Here is a 22,290-nt window from a genome sequence, read left to right on the forward strand (position 1 = left end):
AATTTCAGGCACATTTCCTGATGCCCAGCTTCCTTCCAAGAGGATCATTGGCCCAAAAAATTATGAGTTCTTAAAGTCTAAGAGAGAAGAGTTTCAGGAATATCTCCAGGTACAGCTCCAACTTAATTTAAAACATCCTCTAATTTGTCTCTTTTTCTCTTGTACATACATATGTGCTGTGTCTTACAATACCTGTCAATGTGGATTTCTAGAATCCTTTATTAAAAAAATTTTTTCCCATGTGGAAATGAATTATTGTCAAGAGTACTTTTTAAAAGAAATTTGATAACCAGTGAAATACCATATATTTTCTCGGAGGAAAAAATGTCTTGTATTGGGCATAGTTTAAAACTTTTGATGTGGGCAGTTAGAGACAGAAAAAGAGAGTGAGAGAGAAAGGAAGAAAAAACTTTTGATGTAAAACATTAAATGCATTCTAAGAATACTGTTTTGGTTTTTTTTCTTATTTTTTGTTTGATTTTGTGTTTAGCACTTTCTGAACTCTGGAATTTTTCCCTCCTGTTTTATTAATTTTTTTTTTTTTGCAATTGTACATTTTTTTTTAATTACTTGGGATCTCCTGACTCTCTACCATTCACCACTTGCAATTGAATTCCGTTTTTCTCAGTGTGTGCACATTGTGTTGTGTAAACAATGTAATTGCTATTTCCATTGTTGGTGCAGTCTGCTTAAAAGTTACCTACTTGAGACTCTTCTAAAATTAATAACCATTTTTCTTTAATCAAGTAAATAAGATCAAAAACTGGATAATTTTATTTGTTTTATTTTTTAAAACTCTCCTGGACTTCCCTGGTGGTGCACTGGTTAAGAATCTGCCTGCCAGTGCAGGGAACACGGGTTTGATCCCTCGTCTGGGAAGATCCCACATGCCGTGGAGCAACTAAGCCCACGTGCCACAACTACTGAGCCCACGTGCCACAACTACTGAAACCTGCATGCCTAGAGCCCGTGCTCCACAACAAGAGAAGCAACCACAATGAGAAGCCTGTGCTCTGCAATGAAGAGTAGCCCCTGCTCGCCACAACTAGAGGAAACCTGTGCACAGCAACGAAGACCCAACGCAGCCAAAAATAAAAAAATAAATTTAAAAAATTTAAAAAATTTAAAATCTCATTTATTTGGACATGGAATTTTGTAGTTTTAGTTAAGTGTTAATTCAGTTAAATTTGGATGCCTTTTAGCCAACAATAAGTACTTTTTAAATTAAAAATATTCAACAGTGTAAAGGGGTATTTACATTATATTTTCTGTATTTGAGCCAATGAATACCTCAACCCAGAAGGTATTTTTTTCATAACTTTTTGGTGGTATGAAAATTGAAATATGATATAAACATTAACTATTGCAAGGATATTTGAACACAGCATATGCTAGTGTTAACCTGTGATTTTGTTGATATCATTAAACCCATTATTTGAACCGACTAATTCTAAGAACTAGAGAACCTCATTCTAGAAGAAATATTTTTTGGTAATATGGAGTTAAATGTTGCAGTACTGGTATTTCACTTTGAACTCTTTCATAGTTACAAAACTGAATATTAGGTAAGACTGGGTTAAATCTCGCTTTAAAACGTCAGTTTGTCTTGTAAGAAAAAATAGTGTTGCAAGCAGATCAGGCAACAGTCTCCAAGTTATTTCACATTTCCACGTTTAGTTCTCTGCAAAACCCTTTATACCAGCTTCCTTTAATTATCAAGATAGATGTATGATATTGTAATACTTTTTTTTAGTTGAGAAACTGAGAAATAATATTAGCTAATGTTTAATCTTCCTTCCTGTGTATCAGGTACTGTGCCTTATCTAACAACACTGTAAGTAGGTAGTGTTATCTTCATTCTACACATCAGGAAACTGACTCTTAGGCAATATATGAACTTTTCTAGGGACACCTAGCTAGCAAATGGAAGAGCAGAATTCAAACCCATTCATGTGTGACTATAGAGGTCTTACCCTGTTATATGATGCTATTCTTTCTATAAATGTGCTTTGTTATTATTCTGAGTGTGAAATAGCCTTTGAGGATTTAAAATTGTTTTCTTGGTTAAAAAAATCATTTTAATGTAGTTTTCATCACTCTTCTAGATTGTTAAAACTGTTTTTCCCCCCCTTTTTTTCTGTTTTTGTTCATCAAGAAACTTCTGCAGCATCCAGAATTGAGTAATAGTCAACTTCTGGCAGATTTTCTCTCCCCCAATGGTGGGGAAACACAGTTTCTTGATAAGATACTACCAGACGTAAATCTTGGTAAGTCAATTTAAATAATCATATAGAAGAGGATAAACTGAAAAGAAAAGAAGCAGTATTTTCAGATTAATTTAGAAGAATAATTTATAGAGCGAAGCCATGTATCAAAACTCTGAAGGACTTCTTATATACTGTTAATGGGAATATAAATTTGAAAACCACTTGTAACTTTAATGGAGTATAATCTATAAAAATATTGAATCACTGTGTTGTATACCTGCAAGTAATATAATATTTTAAATCAACTATACTTCAATTAAGAAAAAAAGGAAAACCACTTGGAAAAACAGTTTGGTGTAAAACTGAATGACCCAGCAGTTCCTCTCTGAGATATACACTCTAGAGAATCTTGTATTCATATTTAACAATGTTCTTAGCAGCATTGCTTATAGTAGCCTAAACTGGAAATAATGCAGATGTTCATCAGCAATAGAGTAGACATAAATTATAGTAGTTTCACAAAGTGAATACTTAGAGCAATGCATACCCATGGCATGTAGCTGCTTGGAACAGTGTTGATAATCTTAAAAACATGATGTTGAATGAAAGAAGCAAGAGGCAGAAGAATGTATGCAGCATGATTCCTTTTATATAAAGTTCAGTATAGACTAAGCAATAAGATAAGCTGGAAAAGTTTGAATAAAATTGTTAAATATCATAATGGAAGAGAAGCAGTATTTCTAAATATATTTTATATAATGTCATCTTAAGTATATATAGAACTAAATGAATAAATATTACAAGTGGGCATTTGGCTTTTATCTGTATCTCTCCAAATTTTTTTTTTTTTTGCGGTATGCTGGCCTCTCACTGTTGTGGCCTCTCCCATTGTGGAGCACAGTCTCCGGACACACAGGCTCAGCGGCCGTGGCTCACAGGCCCAGCCGCTCCGTGGCATGTGGGATCCTCCCGGACCGGGGCATGAACCCGTGTCCCCTGCATCGACAGGCAGACTCTCAACCACTGCTTCATCAGGGAAGCCCTCTCCAAATTAATACATATAGTTGAGCCAGAATATTTGGTGTGTGTCTTATCGAGGGAAAATGTGAGAACATTTGTATTTGGTTATACATAATGTTTAGGAGATAGAATTGGGTAGACCTGGTTACTGACTAGGTTTGACTGAAGAAGAAATGACCAAAGAATAATAAAATTAAAAAAAATATTTCAGATGTGGAAAACACAATATATTGGCTTCAAAATGTTTAAAAAGGCAGAATTAAAATGAATAAACATTTAATCAAGTCTCCAAAATAAAAAAAAAATGATGATCCAGGTTTCTGTTTATACAACTGGATGAATGCTGCTACTTGCTGAGATATGGAATAAATTTAGAGTAGTTCTGAACTTGTTGAGTTTATAGAATCCAGTTGAGGAAGTTTTATAAGGTAGGAGAGGCCAGGAGAGAGGCACAGAATAGAGATTTGTATGTTATTTGAAATCAGATTGAGCAAAACATTTGGCTCAGGAAGAGCATGTAGAAGAGAGAAGCACAGGATGCAACACTGTAATTCAAAGAACTTGGGAAATTCTGAGGTGGGAGGAGTAATTTATGGGGGTACCAAAGGAGAAATAGCCTGGTGAGAGGGTTGGAGGTTTGCATGTTATAAAACAATCTCTATGTTATTTTTCATTAACATGCCTTTTGCTATTGCCATTAGAGTCTACTTTTTTCTAAACTGGACTGAAAGAAATTTAAGTTATATTAATCAACTTTGACTGATTTTTACAGTCATTTCTAAATGCTTGAGAAAATCTCGTGATGTTTGATATTTTATAATAAAGGAACCTGGAGATACGATCAAGACAAAATTCTGGCAAACAGGATTAGAATATATATTCTTAATCTAAAGCTGAGAATGCAAACTATTCAAATAGCCAGTTTAAATAGTGTAGCAATTTTTAGAACTTCTTTTTCCTTTTGACTAACTTTTGCATACTTTTAGATATCTTTATTCACCATTGCTTAAAATGTTTTGAAAACATTTCAATGGAAAATTTCAAATATACACAAAAGTAGAGAGATTTGTATAGTGAACTCCTTATCCCTTCAATAGTTATTGACACTTGGCTTGTTCCAGCCCTTCACCTGCCTCTCACCCCACTGGATTACTTTAAAGTATCCCAAATGTTGTATCTATAAATAGTTAAGACTACCTAATTTATTGTAAATTTTTGTTAAGCGTGAAATGGTCAATTATAAATTTTTTTTTTACCATTTTGCTTTTTACTTGGCTGTTTAGTGTTTTAAATTACCTAGTAAAGTATTTATATGAGCAGTTATGAGGTATATTATGCCTTGTTAAAATTAATATTTTACTTTTAATTGCAGGGAAAATTATAAAGTCTGTTCCTGGAAAACTAATAAAAGAGGTGAATAACTGATTTTTGTGCATTCTATAAAATGATAGTTATAAGCATATTTAAATAGCAATAAATTTTAATGGGTTATATAATAAAATCATAATCTTGGTTTTTATACCATGATCTCCACAGAAAGGTCAGCATTTGGAACCGTTCATCATGAATTTCATTAATTCTTGTGAATCTCCAAAGCCTAAACCAAGTAAACCAGAACTGACCATTCTCAGCCCTACTTCAGAAAATAATAAGAAGGTACTGTGCATTGCCTCAGAGAGGCATTAAGTTTGAAGCTGTCCTACTTGAGATGACTTTTCCATTATAGGGAGAATCCTGTGTTAATGCAATGGATGGGACTTTATATTTTCCTTATCTGGAAATTAATTGTACAATATAAGGAGTATATGTAGTTGCTTCGTTCTTTGCTTTAAACGGGGTGGGTTTTTTTTTCCTCTTTATAAATTAATTTTATTTATTTATTTATTTTTGGCTCTGTTGGGTCTTCGTTGCTGTGCGCAGGCTTTCTGTAGTTGGAACGATCTGGGGCTAATGAACAGTAGTTCATTGTGGTGTGCGCTCTTCTCACTGTGGTGGCTTCTCTTGTTGCGGAGCATGGGCTCTAGAGCACAGGCTCAGTAGTTGTGGTGCACGGGCTTAGTTGCTCCGCGGCATGTGGGATCTTCCCGGCATGTGGGATCTTCCTGGACCAGGGTTCGAACCCGTGTCCCCTGCATTGGCAGATAGATTCTTAACCACTGTGCCACCAGGGAAGCCCGGGGTAAGTGATTCTTTAGAAACTGTATTCGTAAACTATCATTCTGTATTTTGGGGAATTTTTAAAAGTGGTTTTCTTAAGCTGTAAATCACCAACTTTCAGTAATCAAGGAATTAATTGCTATAATATGTTTATTTGCTGGTATTATGTAATTTTAATGGCTTATAAAATAGTTCATCGATTCATTGAACAAATACTTTATTATGTGCCTGCTATGGAGAGGCACTGGGAATATAAAGATAAGTTACCTGTCTGAAAGAAGCTTAGTTCAGTGCCAGAGTAGGACCCAGTATGGGGAGCTATGTGAGCTCAAAGAACAGTTCCCCTGCCCAAAAACAAACCCTTCATTTTGTTTATTACTATAAAGGGTATCTTTAATTTTTTTCACTTTATAGGTTTATTATTGGTAAACAGTAATACGGTTGATGGTTGTATATTAATTTTTAATTCAATAATCTTGCTAGACTTATATTAATTTTAGTAACGTATCCATTAATTCTTTTAGATTTACACATGCAAATGATGGCAGTTTTCTTTCATTCATGGCTAGGACCTGCTATACAAAGGGAATGGTTGCAGTGTTTCACCATTAAATAACAAATAGTGTAGCTTTTTTTGTAGAAATCCTTTATGAGGTTAAGGAAATTTAAGTCCATGTTTATAGGTGTACTTAGCCTATAATTTTTCTTTCTCATTGTATCCTTGTCAGGTTTTGGTATTTCTATTTGCTGGTAGAATTATAATTGGAATTATTAGTGCTTTAAATAAGTGATAACCTGTTAATAGTCATTTAGGCCTCAAGTTTTGTTTGTGGGAAGTTTTTTTTTCTACAACCAATTTAATTTCTTTTATGATTATAATATTCTTCAGGTTTATTATTTCATGAGTCAGATTTTGATAGGTTATGTTTTTAAAAAAATTCTCCCATCTTATCTAAATTTGAAAAATTTTGGCCTGAAGTTGTCAATAATATCCTTTTTTCTTTTTGTTTTCTCTGACATCTATAATTATGTCCCCTTTTATTCCTGACATTTTTTGTCTTTTTCTTTCCTTTTCCTTTTTGATCAATCTTGCCAAAGCCTTTTTCCATTTTATCATTTGGTTTTGTTGGTCTTTTCTATCAGTTTAAAAAAATTGTTTTAGATTTATTTATTTATTTATTTGGCCACACAGCGTGGCTTGCAGGATCTTAGTTCCCCGACCAGGGATCGAACCCAGGCCCTTGGCAATGAAAGCACAGAATCCTAACCACTGGACCACCAGGGAATTCCTTATCAGTTTTTGTTTTTAGTTCCTTAATTTCTGCTATTTGATTATTATTAATGATAATAGACTTTTTTTTTGGCATACTTTTGGGGTAAGTAGGGCTGAGATTTAGTTGCATTTTAGCATTTTTGCTATAAGTAATTCTTCATATCTTGTTTTTGTCTGATATATTAGGCCTTTCTGAGCTTTGACTACTATTGTCCAAATAAACTTTGCTTAAAGCTTAATGTTCACCTCTAAACATCCTTTAATTAAATAATGATTTATAACCTTTAAATCATGTTAGAATTAAAATTAGCTATTACTGATGTTTTTATGCATCTTTATATAGATATGTTCATTTGCTCCTTTTGGTGTAAAAAAGCAAAGGGGTTCTTTATAGATAATGAATTTTCTGTTATATCTAAAATGAAAGTAGATTTTTATTTAATATTTTGGCCCCCCCAAAATATTGTATTTTTAAATTCAATTTTGGGTGTAAATGTGGAATTTTGGGGGCAGATCTTAACCTCTCTGATATTGTAGGGTTTTTAAAAATATTCTCTTTTGATTGGACAAAGTTTAAACGCCTTTGCTCTGTATCACTTTACCCTTAGTAATTATTATCAGCAGGTGTAATGAACTATATTTTTTATTATTTCAACTTTTACTTTAGCTTTTCAATGATCTGTTTAAGAATAATGCAAACCGTGCTGAGAATACAGAAAGAAAGCAAAATCAGAATTATTTTATGGAAATGATGACTTTAGAAGGAGTCTATGATTACCTGATGTATGTAGGTAAGATATCTGTGGTTACTGTTAAAACCTGTTTCTCATTCATGTATTATATTTTTTCTGTGATGCAAATTAATGCTCTTGAGTATTGCCCCATTATAATTTTTTTAATTGAAGGTACTTTTTAAAATAAGAATTCAGTGTATATAATTGATCTTGAACATATTAAAGTTATTAGTGTTTACAAATAAAATATTGACCATTTGTATTTTTTGCATTGGAAAATGTTCAGACATCTGTTTACCTTAATGAAGTGTTCTGTGTGATCCTTCTCAGGACGGGTGGTCTTCCGGGTTCCTGACTGGCTTCATCATCTCTTAATGGGAACTCGAATCCTCTTTAAAAACACCCTGGAAATGTACACTGATTATTATCTTCATTGTAAACTAGAACAGTTATTTCAGGAGCACCGTTTGGTTTCACTCATAACACTTCTCAGAGGTTTGTATTTTCTCATGTGTTTGTTTCATGTTTTGAGTACTCTTAAGGATTTTAATTAGACCTAAAAGAGCGAAAAGTCTTGCTTTTCTTTGCTTTATTAGTATTTCTACCATGAGGAAATACTTTGTATATATAATAGGTGAAAATTCCAGCAAATGTTTCTTTTTGTCTCTTTTTAGATGCTGTATTTTGTGAAAACACTGAACCTCGCTCTCTCCAAGATAAGCAAAAACGAGCAAAACAGACTTTTGAAGAAATGATGAATTACATTCCAGGTAATGTAATATTTAAAAAGTAGTTTAATATAGATTAGCACTCTTTTGAGGTCATGATGTATAGTAATTATTGAGGCTAATTTTTACTGTGAGTTTTAATTTTAGAAATAGTTACAGAAACCAATTAAAATTAACTCAATTAGTTAAATAAAATTTGGTTTTTATGATGTTAGCACTAAGAACTTTAAGGTAAGGCTGTTTCTACTCACACAATAGTCGGATTCTTTCAATTACTTAGAATCAGACTGATCAAAGTGATAGGTTTGTGGGAAGGTTGGAGTCCTGCTGCCCAAGCACTTCACCAGGAGAAGAGCTAAACTAGTGTGTGTGAGTGAAAGGTCAGAATTCATTCATTCATCCCAAGTTTATTGAGCACGTTCCATGTGCCAGGCACTGTGCAGAGCGCAAGGGATATAAAAATCGTACTTGGGTAGCTCAGTCTGGCAGGAAGGTAAACATACAAACAAAACATACATGTGATTATAGAACCATGTTCAAGTTACTTAGAATCTCAAAGGAGGAGGGTGATCCCCTCTCTTATAAAGGAGGTAGGCTTGGGCCACTAAATGAATGAATGGTAGTAATCTCTTACGGAGATGGGAAACATGAGGAAAAAACATCACGAGGTCAAAGCAGAGGATATTTAGTTTAGGACATTTTGAATGTGAAGTGCCTATACATTATTCAGGAGGAAATGTCTAGTAAGCAATTAAATATCCAGGTTTGGAAATTGGAGGAATGATGATATAGGATAAAGATATGGGAGTCATGTGTGAGTGGGTAATAATACCTGGGGAGAAAATATAGAGTAAGAATGGAAGGTACCTTAGAGAATTCTCATCATTGAAAAATGAGCCTCTGAATGAGCCTGCTGCTCTGTGTGAAGACAGTTAAGTTAAATCCCTGGTCTGAATGTGAAAGTGAACCACAGCTGTATTTGAGTGAATCTTCTCTAGGTATATAATGAAGTAATTTCTTTCTTCTTTTTTATTATAGTGACCTTTAGCATTTACAGTATTAATAACAGTCTTCGTTTTAACAACATGGAAAGCCAGTGAATGTAATAATTTCTTATTTTGCTCAGGCACGAATTTGAATCACATCTACTTCAAGACTTCCATTTGGGAAGAAGTAATTTAGCTACTGAGGAAGATTAGCATGCTTTCTGTTGTCCTCTACTCATTTCTTCCTTAGTGATGAAGAATCTGAAAGGATCATTTATTTTTGTCCATTATGCTTCATGCATATTAATTGGGAAATTCTGTGTAGTATTGGTGAATTAAAGGATTCACAAAGATGCATAAATATCAAGGATCTACTAAACTTATTATAAATTGAATTTGGCTTTTGCCTCTTAGGGTTAGATTTACCTTATAAAAGCAAACATAAAATGAGAATTTTCCATGAACAGCATTAAGAGTTTCATTATGATCGGAGTGGAAAGGACAAATATTTGAGCACCTTGTTTACTTAAGAATAATTTTATTTTCCTGCTTGGAGGAAAACATTCAGCACAGATTTTAATAAGGACTGACTCTGTGGTAATAGGAGTGATACATGATAAGCTGTGTAGTCACACATGAATTGGAACTTTTGGGACCCTAAATTAGTGTGTAAACATTTTCCCAGAAGATTGTTCTGTAAGATAGTCAATACTAAGTATGCAAAAAGTACAGAAATAAAGTGGTCATATTCATTGAAGAGAGTCTGTGTTCACCATAAAATTAAATTAATTATTAAAAATGTTAAGATATTCAAATATTATGAAAATATAGAGAGTAAAAAGTAGAAGCTATCCTGTCCCCACTGTGCAGAAGTAGCTACGAGCTCCCGTTTGGTGTTAATCCTCACAGACAGTTTTTATGTATCTCTATACATGTATGTACAAATGTATGTGCATAATTTTAGCATTTTATTTTGTTTTACTTGAATGGGATAATAAAATATGTATTATTTTCCAACTGTCTTTTATCACTTAATAGTATAAACAGATTTCTTTACTGCAGCATTCCCCAGAGCTTGCAGTATGCATTGTGCATTGTGAATCTCCCAAAGGAGGATTCCCAATACTGCATTTCTTGACCACAGAACCCTTTTTTCCAAGAGCTTCTTGCCAGAACACTGATTTAGGAAATGCTAATTTACAGTTTTTGCATAATACCCGGGAAAGAGAGTGGAGATTTTGCTTTATGATCCAGTAAATGATAAGTCACTTTATAATATAAAATTGTTTCACATGTGGCTTTCTTGTTTAGATCTGATAGTCAAGTGTATTGGTGAAGAAGCCAAGTATGAAAGCATCAGACTTCTTTTTGACGGTTTACAGCAGCCAGTTCTCAACAAGCAGGTAAAATTCATTAAAGCAGGTTGACTAGTGTTGGCTAGGTTTAGCAAATGACACAGTAGGGTGTCTGGTATATTATTAACTGTGAAGTGATGCTATACTAAAGGAAGGCAATGTAATTCAAACATACGGATAGGAAAAAGTATCTTTGTTAATAACTCTCTTTTGCTGAATACCTTTTTTTCTTTATAACATGAACTGTTTTGATTTAAAATAAATATATATTCACTATAGAAATTTGGAATATACTAAAAATTCATGAAAAAAGTAAAAATTTAAATATCAAGAATTCCATCATTCATTCAGGTTACATAGAATAACCACAGTTAACATTTTACTGTTTATAGTCTGTTACATAGCCCGTTGAGATCTTAATACAGCTACAATTTTGTATCCTGCTTGTTTTCTTTAAAATTGTTGTTACATATAAAATGTTTAACGTAGAATGAATTATGAGGAATAATAGTAAAATGAATTCATGTGTACGTAAAACTCATCTTTAAAATAGAACATTATGGATACTATTGAAGCTACTGCTTTTGTGCTTGTTTTATATTGTCAGTTTTATTCCCTGCCTTCCCCTTTAGCGGTAACCATAGTGCTAAATTTGTGTTTATCGTTTTTATGGGTTTTTTTTGTCTGATGCCTTAAAAAATATTTTTTTGGCGTTTTAGCTGACTTATGTTTTATTGGACATTGTGATACAAGAACTGTTTCCAGAGCTCAGTAAGGTAACTGAAAATCAGCAATTTTTCTTTATGTTTTTAGTGGTATGCTGGCATTTATTTTAATTAGAGACATAAAAATTAAGGAAACCCTTGTGATTCTGATCATTTTAAAAATGAACACCCTTATTTTCTTCATTCAACATGCTCAAACATAGAGTGGATTTTGGGAGATAGGAGCTGAATAGCCTCTGCCTTGACTTCCTCCTTTCCCAATTACAGTCAGATGGGGACACTATACCCTGTAGGGCCAGAGGAATGTGTGAGTTTACCTCCTAGCAGTAGGATGGGCCAAGCTCTGCAGGCTATCATCTGCAACACTGAATGCTGTGTAACTCAGACTTGAGCATTTTTGAAGCAGTTGAGCTCATATGAACCCAAGAACACAAAATGAATTGGAATTGGAGGATGCTAATATTATTATTATATTGGATTTTGAGTTTTGAGCATTGTTTTTTACTGTTTTTATTTTTTGACCATTCCCTTTGGTCAGATGAAATAACTGTTCAAGGTTGTGATACAGCAATGAAATGTCAGTTTCATAGAGGAAACCAGATTTGGACTATTTACCTATTGAATACAAGTTTTCAAGTTATGGCAGTATTAAATGTATATTAAAACAGGGTGGCAGTTATGGATACTTTGTGTTCAGTTTACATGGGAATCAGTACCAGGAAACCTCCAGCTCTCTGCTTGAGACTTTATGAGGTCTGTCGCTATACCTTGCCACTTTTCTTCTAAAACGTAAATAATTTCTTGTGGATACACACACACACACACACACACACACACACACACACACACACACAATATCTTAGGTTAGGATTTTAATACACTGAAACTGTTAGGCAATTTACAAATCAACTCTGGTTTGTTTGTTTTTTTTCTCTTCTATTAAATAGATTTCTTTTTAATTTAGGTACAAAAGGAGGTTACCTCTGTGACGTCCTGGATGTAAACATTTGGATTTGGTATAGAATAACCAGTTGAAATGTCTGCTATGCTAGTGTAGTCGATATGTGCTGTTTTTTCTTTTACTTTTGTATATTCTTATATATATCATGTAATTCAGTGTCTGAAATTTGGATTTTGTTTGTTTTAATAAAGACTAACACGGACTTAATAATGATGAAAAGTGATTGGGTCTCATAGCCTCCTTTATGAGTTTTTCATAGCAAACAAGGGACTTCTTACTCTTGCTGGATGATTGGCAGGTTATATATAACCCTTTAGGGTGTAAAAACTGAGTACTTAAAGATATTCGTGTGATTCAATGTGTGATTGAAGTTGCATTTCATTGAACGTATATAGCTGTATTCCAAAAACTTATATAAACAACTTAGTCAAGTAGATTTTGGGTTTATGTTGTCTCTCCAAAAGAAAAATATGAATTAACTGTATTCTTTGAGGAAAGTTAAATAATTATTTTTAAAGTTTCAATGTTGAGAATTCTACTGATAATTTCTTCCCATGATATGCTTTTCTCCTTCAACCATATTTGTCTTTCAAGAGTGGGCGTTCTGTGTTTGGTTATTGGCTGTAGTGTTCATTCAGAATATATTTATTGAGTTTCAGCCATGTATCAGGCACTGATAATGTGGGAACTCTAAATATAAGTTGGAAAACTAACCCATTTAATGGTACTATTCATGTATGTTTTTCAAAAGTTTGTAAAAATGGTCATTAGATATTGTAAATGTTTTAAAGGTTTTGCCAGTAGTTCTATTATTTTTTTTTAAATTATCAGCATAGAAATTTATTTGAATTCAAAATAATATGGTTATATTTAGGATAATATAATAATTCTCTAAAGCACATATCATCGTTGGCTCTGAGACAGTTCTAAAGATGTCATTCTTTTGAAGTCAAAATGTAGTAAGAATGTACAAGGAAGCAAAAATATAAAAAATAAGTTTGCTAAGTATTGGGAGTTGTTATAAGAGGGGCACACCAAGGTAATGTAACAGAGTTCAAGTTACATAGCATGCAGCAAGGAGTTCTCTTGCTTTACCAACTCCTGGAAAATGAACCAGTAACCTCAGAATGCAAGAATACCACCACTGGGTTAGCAGGACAAACTTTCTGAGGGACACAGGGAGTAATTCACTATACTTACCCTTTCTCTAACTCCTTGCCTTACACCAATTTCTTTTCTTTCCTCCAGGATAGGTTTTATCCCATGGAAAAAAAATGTGGTTTTATTTGTAAAGTGGAGTAAATAATATCCTGATCGAAGTAGGCAACATTTTAACTGACAATGCTTAGGAATCAAACTTTTGAGAAAGGTCAATCAGCTAGCTAGCAGAGACCATCAGTGGCTTGCAGAAAAAAAAAATTCAGATAATATGTGTTTGCTAAATAGATAAAAAGAATAAGCAGTTAAAAATGGGTGGAAAATCCCAGGGTTTATTGTGACCTAGACAAGCAGAAGCAGACAGGTGACCTTTGATTAAGCCCATTTACTTGTGGAGTGAGCTGTGAGGGGCTCCAAGATAGAGTTTGGTTTCCAACAGTGTCCACAGCGAAAGGGGAAACTCAGAACATCTCGTCTCACAGAAACTGGAACATGGATGAGAAGTCTTTTTTGGAGTAGCCCTTCGAGCACATCATCCTGTAGATCTGATGGGCCTGACTGCCCAGAAGGATTGGGCTCTTCGTGCTGGCAGCAGAGTCCTGTGCTAATCCCAGATCCTTAGCCATGAGTGTTGTTCTGAATCCACCCTGATAGTGATTAGCCAAGGGAACTCCATCCATCACCCCAGGTACAGGATTATAAGTGTCACTTGACCAACATTATCCTGAGCTCATATTTAGGATTTTAGCCAAGAGTTTGGGGTCAAGCCCTACCTGATTCCCGAATGCATAGCTGCAGCAGTCCCAGCCATACTGATAGCTAACAGCAAGTTTTTGCAGATCTTCGCAGCCTGCCCAGTCCCAGCAGCTCCACGCCACGCCACATTGCAGCCCACGCACCCTGGCAGCTCTTGGCAGCAGCAAATTCTTCTGCGACTCCTCCCACCGTAAATGTGAAGCTCCCAGACCGAACAGCTCCCACACCCCCAGAAACAGGGGCATCCGTGAAAACTACTCCCATTTCCTCAACTTCTTTGGCCAATTCGTTCAAAACCATAGGATCAACAGTACTGGAATCTATTAAGAGTGAGCCTTTCTTCACTTTTTTTTAGAATTTCATTTGCTCCAGAACAAGCTTCTATCGCATCGATGCTGGTGGGCAGCATTGTAATAATTCTGTCAGCTTTTTTGGCTACATCTGCTGGGGAAGACACTACCTGTTCACCTGCATCTAGAAACTCTTTGCATGCATCAGGGAACACATCATAAATAATGAGTGGATAGCCATGTTTCATGAGATTTTTTTTTTTTTGCATTACGCGGGCCTCTCACCGTTGTGGCCTCTTCCGTTGCGGAGCACAGGCTCCGGACGCGCAGGCTCAGCGGCCATGGCTCACGGGCCCAGCCGCTCCGTGGCATGTGGGATCTTCCCGGACCGGGGCACGAACCCATGTCCCCTGCATCGGCAGGCGGACTCTCAACCACTGCGCCACCAGGGAAGCCGAGATTTTTTGTCATTGGATTCCCCATGTTGCCTACTCCAGTGAATCCAACTGGAGTCTTGGAAGCCATTGACCTAGAATACACCGCTGCAAGGCTGGCCACTGCTGGTTGCTGCCGGCAGCTCCAGTACCGGAGGCCAGAGGCAGCTCCACGGAGCCGTTAGGAGGCTGCTATGCTGCCCCTGCCCCGCCTCCCACGGTGACCTCCGAGGCTCCCAGCTCACCTACTGGCTGTTAGGGTGCGTGGTCTATTATCTTTTTAATTGCTTAAAAGTTCTAGACTATGTATGAATTTCTTTGAATCGGTGCTTTACTACCAAGCCTTAAACATTTACTAGTTTCTCAGGGACAGGTGGGAAATTAATCAGTCTAATTCTTCACATTTAAAAATCCATAGCATTTTATTATTTAAAGTGTCACGGTGAACTGGAAAAATAAAATATGTACAGCCCTTTTATGCCATCCTCACCCACTTTCCTATAAATTGTGGTATTTTGTTTATTTAGATGAGAAAAAAATTCTTATGAGTGTATCAAATGGCCTGGGCTACCATGATAAAATACCATAAATGGGGTGACTTAACAGAAATTTATTTCTCACAATTCTGGAGGCTGGTAAGTCCAAGATCAAGGTGCCTGCAAGGTAGGTTTCATTCTGAGACCTCTTCCCTTGGTTGTAGACGGCTGCCTTTTTTCACTGTGTGCTCACATGACCTCTTTGTGCGAGCGTGTGGGAAGAAAGAAAGAGATCTTTCTCTATCTGCTTCTTCTTATAAGGCCACAAATGCTATTGGGTTAGGTTTTATGACCTGATTCAACCTTAATTACCTCCTAAAGACCTCATTTCCAACTATAGTCATACTGGAGTTTAGGGTTTCAGCATGTGAATTTTAGGAGGACACGTGTAAATCTATAGCAGTGAGTGAGCTTTATTTAAAGAAAATGTGCTGTATAAAAATCTACAAATACAAAATCATTCGCATAATAAAAGGGAAAGGAACTAGATGCATTCTCTGTTGGCCAGGCATTTTATATCACATTTCACCGTCCAGTAACTGTGAGATGGTATTATTCCTGTTTTATAGGTAAGGATAATGAAGCCAGAGAGAACGGTAAAGTTGGAATTCAAACTTAGGTCTGTCTCTAGTCTTCGTGTTCTTGTCATTGTTGACCCGTGAAAGGAGCCTTTATTTCCAAAAGCGGTCACTCTGGATCCCTTTAAAAAGTAAGTTCCCCTGGTGCATTTCAAATATTTTACTTTGCACGTTCCTTTCTATCCATCTCTATGTGTGTCTTGTAGTGCATGAGTTTCACATTTTGAGATGTGTTTATAGAAATAACTCTCTGTTTCTGGTTGGGGGATAAAATGAAATTAAATAGATGGGAAGACACTTTGAAATTTATAAAGGACATTATAAGTTCGTGTTATAAGTGTAATCATTTAGCTGTAGATAGCAGAAACTTCTGAGAAATGGTTGAAAGAAAGCAAACATATTTATTGACTTCCTAAAAACCGTTAGATTTTACAATAAAAAATCAGAAGTCTAATCTGCCACTGTTCTTTGCAGACTGTATAATGATATATATACAAGTTGTAACTTCAGATATGGTCAACATTAGAATAAAAATGACCGACTGACTAAATGAATGAGCAAACATCTTGCTAGTCTACTCCACTTCCATTTCAAAGACTATGTTGTCTTTTATATATCCAGTAGTGTCTTCAGTGTTGCTAGATACGTAAGGAGAAATCCTTAACCTGAGGCCTACGGCCCCTAGAAGATCGTCAAATCCAGTGAAAAACATTTTTTGTATTTCACTATTTTTTGTTAATTTGATGTTTATGATTTTTTTCTATCAAATTATATTAAAGTATTATTCCAAGTAAGGGATGTGGCTGTATTCCAGTAAAACCTTACTTACATAAAGCAGTGGCAGGCAGGATTTGGCCCTTAGGCTGTAGTTTGCTAATTCCTGATGTGGAAGAACGAAAGCAAGGAGGGAAAAGGGATGCTCTTAGAAAACTTGTAATCACCTTCATATTAGGGAGTGGCAGGGGGGAGGCTACAAAATTTACTCTTTGGAGAAAGGCACCTGTCCTTCTTGGGGAAGACTTAATTGGCCTTTTGGTTGCAGAGGGGTTAAAGAAGACTCTAACTGCTTTGCATAATGAAAAGGGTGTTTAGGTAGAGAAGTTATTTTCTTAATTGCTTACTTTCTCTGGAGGGGCTGATACCGGAGAAAAAGGACTGTGTGGCTTTTGGACTGAGTCAGGAGGGTGGCAGAGAGGCAGGAGAGAAGGAATCATGCACGATTTGTTTACCTTATTCTACACGTGTGTATTGAGTGCTCACTATCTGCCAGGCAGTTTTAGATGCCAGGGATATATTTGTGCATTTCTAAGCTTACATTCGAACCCAGGGAGACAGACAATATAAACAATATAAATAAGAAAATAGTATATAGTATGTTAGAAAGTAACAAGTGCTCAGAAGAAAAATACACTGAAAAGGAAAATAAAATGGTATGGGTGGAGGTGTGCAGTTTAAAATAATGTGTCCAGGACATTGTAGAAAAGACCGGAAGGAGGTGAGATATCAAGCCATGCAAATATTTTGGAGCCCATATTCCAAATATTTGGAAATAGCAAGTGCGAAGGTTTGAGTGGGAGTGTGCCTGTTTTGTAGAAAGAGTAGCAAGGAGATCAGTGTGGCTTCATCATGGTGAGTGAAGGGAGATAATGTCAGAGAAATGACGGGAGAAAAGATCACAAAGGGCCTTGGAAGCCATTGTGATAACTCCCTTTTACCTGGTGTATGATGGAAAGATTTTGAGCAGGCCAGCAACTATATTGTGATAGAATTACTTTGGTTACTGCATTGGGAGTGTTGAGAACAGACTAAAGAGTAAAAGTAGAGACAAGGAGCTCATTTAGCAGGCTGGTGAAGTAATTCAGTTGAAATGACAGTCATCTGGATCAGGGCAGTACTTGTGGAGTTTTCGTGAAGTTGAGGTCTTTTGTTTTTAAGTTAGGCAACAGAATTTCCTGATGGACAGGTTGTGAGTTTGAGAAAAACGGAGCAGCCAAGGATGACTCCAAGGTTCTGCCTGAGCAAGGAACGATGAAGGGCCTATTAAATGAGCTGAGGGAGATTGTGACTGGCACGTGTTTTGAGGGGAAGATCAGGAATTCATTTTTGGACACGTAAAGTTTGGGGGGGCCTATTAACCGTCTTAAATAGAGATGCCAAGTAGGCAGTTGTATTTATGAGTCTGGAGTCCATGGGAGGGGTTATAAACTTGAGAGTCACCAGGATCAAGATGTAAAACTGGATGACAGCACCGAGAGATGAAGTGTAAACAGAAGGGAGAAGCAGTCCAAGGACCATGCCCTGGGGCTCTCCAGTGCTTAACACTAAGAGAGCTGAGAAGGAACCCCAGGAAGGACTCCCAAGTGATGGGTTTGGTGGATGCTTTTTAGGAGCATCGATATCTCACACTGAGTTGTAAGTTTTCTTCTTCATTGTAACTCCCTCCATTTATGCCCGCTTAACACTTCAACATTATGCTAGCTGCTCTTGGGAGTGAAGGGAGTACTGTATCCATATTGGGGGACAATGCCTGGCGGAGAAAATGGGTACGGCCTGGAGACTTAAGTTTTTAAAAGTGGCTCAAATGTCTGAAAAAATGGGTGACATTGAAATTTCTTTATAAGGAAATGTGTTTTAGGTAATTTTCTAAAGTTTGTCAGATCCATTTTCGTCATACAAGAATGAAAACTGCATAATTTTCCCTGAGGGATTTTATTCATGTTACTTAATGTCGGAACTGTGCTTCCTATTTAACTTCCCTCCCTCCTCACCGCACACACAGGTGCTCAGGGGAACTTTCTGACATTTTCTCCTAGTGTGGGCTAGTTTAATCTCTTGATTGTAAGTGATGGAACTCAACTTTGCTTTAGAAAAAGAAAAGAGAAATAACATATTTTTTCATGTAACCCAACTACAGAAAGGCAATAATGGAGTTGTCCTCAGTATGACTTACCCAGCACTTGAATAGTGTCAGGACTCTCTGTAGACATATGTCCATTTCTTGTCTCAGCTTCTGTCCTGTCAACTGTTACTCTTGTGGATGCCTTCATGTGGGAGAGGACGGTTAAACAAACTGGAATCACGTGATGATACAGAGGGGCAAAGAGGGAGCTTGTCTCTCTCTACATCTATACCCATATAAAAGCTTGTGGAAGGATTCTTATTGTCTTGGCTTGCCTCTTAATTCAGACCAGGATGATCAGGCACTGTAACTGTGAGGCCTAGGTCATGTGCTCCCACCAGAGCTAAGAGATTGCTTCTGTAATTAACTGTCCCACCAGAACTACCTGAGATTGAAGAGGTTCAGTGTCTTCCCAAAATGGGGGCTCTTTCCAGGAGTGGGAAGAGATGCCAGATTGGCAAATACGTGCATGCGTTTCTGTTTTCAGATGTTAATTTTGGCTGTCACTTCCACTCAGCTGTGAACAGTCCAAGTGCCAGGATGTGTCTTTCTCACCCCTGTATCACCTGTGCATAGTCCAGCAGCACCTGGCACTAAGAAGGTGATGGGCACAAAAAGACGAGTTTGTGGGGGGATGGACACAAAACGACTAGGTGAGTTGAGGTGGAATGTACGTGCAGGGAGTTAAGAGGCAGGGGTGTGGCCTGTGATCCAGGTCCCTCACCTCTCTTATGACTGTTGCCAGAGTGAAAGACATATTAAGACCAGGGCACATGCCTCTCTCTCTGTGATCCTGAACCAGTGCTGCAGGTAAGGTGATCATGTCAGCTAACCTCAGGACACTGGTGACTCATGTGCACACTCACAGATTTCTGAATCAGATAAAAGGCATTTCAGGAGAAGGAGGAAGCAGAGAGAGGTGTTGGAAAGAAAGGGAAAGGGGCTGCTATAGAGGTCTAACTGCCGAGAAGTTATAAGGGAGCACGAAGACTGATATTGATTTTTTCCCCAAATAGCCACAAAAACAAGAAAAGTTATACTGAATGTGGCCAACGTATTGAATAATTGAAGGACATTAAGTATATAAGAGATACAGCTGTGTGGACACTGACAGATACACTTAAGTTGAGGAAGCCGGTGAGCTGAGCACCAGAGGGAGGGAGAATAGCCCTGCTGAAGCATTGCATTCTGTTGAACTGCACCAAGTGCTCACTCTTTCAATTTTCGTTTTTTTTGGCCACACCATGCAGCTTGCAGGATCTTAGTTCCCCGACCAGGGATTGAACCCGGGCCCCGGCAGTGAGAGTGCTGAGACCTAACCACTGGACCACCAGGGAATTCCCTCAGTTTTCTATATTGATGAAAAGTTTAAAGATGTTCATGCAGTCTTAAATAGATTAATGATCTTTTGTAAATGATGTGGACTTGTGTTAATTTTTTTTTCTTCTTTTTTATAAATTTATTTATTTATTTTTGGCTGCGTTGGATCTTCGTTGCTGTGTGGGTTTTCTCTAGTTGCGGTGAGTGGAGGCTACTCTTCATTGCAGTGTGCGGCTTCTCATTGCAGTGGCTTCTCTTGTTGTGGAGCACGGGCTCTAGGTGCACGGGCTTCAGTAGTTGTGGCTTGTGGGCTCAGTGGTTGTGGCTCGCGGGCTCTAGAGCGCAGGCTCAGTAGTTGTGGCGCACGGGCTTAGTTGCTCCGTGGCATGTGGGATCTTCCCAGACCAGGGCTCAAACCCGTGTCCCCTGTATTGGCAGGCGGATTCTTAACCACTGTGCCACCAGGGAAGCCCTTGTGTTAATTTTTACAGTCTATAATATTTCTAATAGTTGTACACTCTCCTCCCTCTGTTAAGGGACCTCTGGCATTAAGCTGTGGCTGGTATCTAGAGGAGATTAGCAGTTGTCTCAGCTCTGGGATTGAGCCCACTGGTGTCTCTTGATCTAGATTTGAAGGGGATGACTAGTAATTTATTACAGTGAATAATATTTAAAATACTTAAGTCAGTGTATGATTTATTTTTTCTATTTATATTTTAAATGTGAATTGTATTGGCTTCCTCATTAGCCCTGTAATGCTACTCCCATTCACTTGCATTGTGGGCTTTCTTGAATGGGTTAAGGAGGGGCAGATGAAGCAGTGATCAGATAGTCAAGGAGCCAGCAGCCTCCTTATCTGTGGTGTCATTCTAGAGAACAGTAGTGACCGAGGTTACCTTACTAGTTTGTTCATTATTACTTGTTCTACAGTAGTGTCTGGGATCTCTTGTTTTATAGTCCCATCTTTTCTTTCCACTTTTACCCAAAGATAGATACTCCTCAGTAAGGAATAAGGCAAGGCTACGCGAAGAAAACTTGAGCAGGATAATGATACATCTGTGTGGTAGATGAGCAGGAATGATGCTATATGCATTTCTTAGTTATGACACAAGAGTTATCACAAAATCAGTTTCACAACATGATAAATTAGTGAAATTTTTAGGAATGCTATATAAATGTAAACATATAAAGTCAATACATTGTGATTTTACCAGAAAGATAAGACTTGTTTATGTTTTAAGTGTATGGATTTTCTTACTTCATCTGTAGAGTATAGATCTGAAAAAAAGTCAACACCAAATTAAAAACTCAAGCTCAATTAGAAATTTGATTAGCCATATTTATTTTTTCTTTATAAAAAAATATATATCTTAGGGACTGATTTCATTACTAATATGCTTATTATTTAATGATTAAATACCAGAAAAAGTTTAGTGTTGTTTACTTTTAGAGTGATTTTGGCTTTCATAAAAATCTGGATTTCATACATGTGATGTACATTGTTGGAGAGGAAGTTAAGAACTCAACATAGTTTTCAAGACATACTCAGAAGGTAGCGTTTTTAACATCATTTCATATATATTTGTGGTACTAGGAGATTCTCAGAGTACTCACAGGGGCCACTTCTCACTTTTGATTGTCTGGAACTGGAACATCTTTATTTGGAGGAATTCCAAGGTAATTGGGGGAGGGGGCATTGAAGGAAGCCAAAAGGCTGGAGATGAGTCCTCACTCAGCCTTCTTTTATCTTTATGAAAGACAGCTTGGGCCTGAACCAGGCTCAGCTTGTTATTTGCTCCCATCTGAATGGAGGTACCAGGACAGCCAGTGGCCCTGGCAGGTGTAGCTGTGGTGGAGATGAACCCATCAGCACCAGGCTGGTGTATGAAGGCTGTTCCCGTGGCAGGATTTTAGCCATGCCTCACTTTCCTTGCGTGCTCTCCATTTCTAGGCCTGGCTCTCCATGCTTCCAGATGATTCTGGGGACTAGCTAATATTCTTCTGGTATGTCTCTGCTGATAGACTTTTTGTTTTTGCAACCAAAAATCCCAGTGAATAGTGAGTCTATAATTTCCATTGTTGTTTTTATTTTATTTTATTATTTTTGAAGTTTTTCAGTTTTATTTATTAATTTACTTTGGCTGCACCACATGGCTTGTGGGATTTTAGTTCC

General features: G+C 36.9%; 1 protein-coding gene and 1 pseudogene across 10 annotated transcripts in view; one reads left to right on the forward strand and one right to left on the reverse strand.

The window, feature by feature from the left end:
- The window catches only part of SNX14 (sorting nexin 14), a 68,343-nt gene extending 55,974 nt beyond the window's left edge, over positions 1–12,369 (forward strand). For 5 of the 10 annotated variants that reach the window (XM_032651883.1, XM_032651879.1, XM_032651886.1 and 2 more), the window contains 10 exons: positions 9–109; positions 2,156–2,267; positions 4,600–4,640; positions 4,764–4,883; positions 7,325–7,448; positions 7,722–7,886; positions 8,066–8,161; positions 10,417–10,508; positions 11,180–11,236; positions 12,150–12,369. In XM_032651883.1, the coding sequence (XP_032507774.1) occupies positions 9–109; positions 2,156–2,267; positions 4,600–4,640; positions 4,764–4,883; positions 7,325–7,448; positions 7,722–7,886; positions 8,066–8,161; positions 10,417–10,508; positions 11,180–11,236; positions 12,150–12,188 (947 nt within the window). In that variant the 3' untranslated portion in view covers positions 12,189–12,369. Of the gene's footprint in view, positions 1–8; positions 110–2,155; positions 2,268–4,599; positions 4,641–4,763; positions 4,884–7,324; positions 7,449–7,721; positions 7,887–8,065; positions 8,162–10,416; positions 10,509–11,179 lie in introns of all 10 variants that reach the window. The other 5 variants (XM_032651876.1, XM_032651882.1, XM_032651884.1 and 2 more) reach the window with 1 other exon arrangement.
- Positions 12,370–12,519: 150 nt separating this feature from the next.
- On the reverse strand, positions 12,520–16,028 carry LOC116763767 (annotated as a pseudogene).
- Between the last annotated feature and the right edge of the window lie 6,262 nt (positions 16,029–22,290).

This window comes from Phocoena sinus, chromosome 12 (genome assembly GCF_008692025.1).
Source record: "Phocoena sinus isolate mPhoSin1 chromosome 12, mPhoSin1.pri, whole genome shotgun sequence".
Classification (NCBI taxonomy): domain Eukaryota; kingdom Metazoa; phylum Chordata; class Mammalia; order Artiodactyla; family Phocoenidae; genus Phocoena; species Phocoena sinus.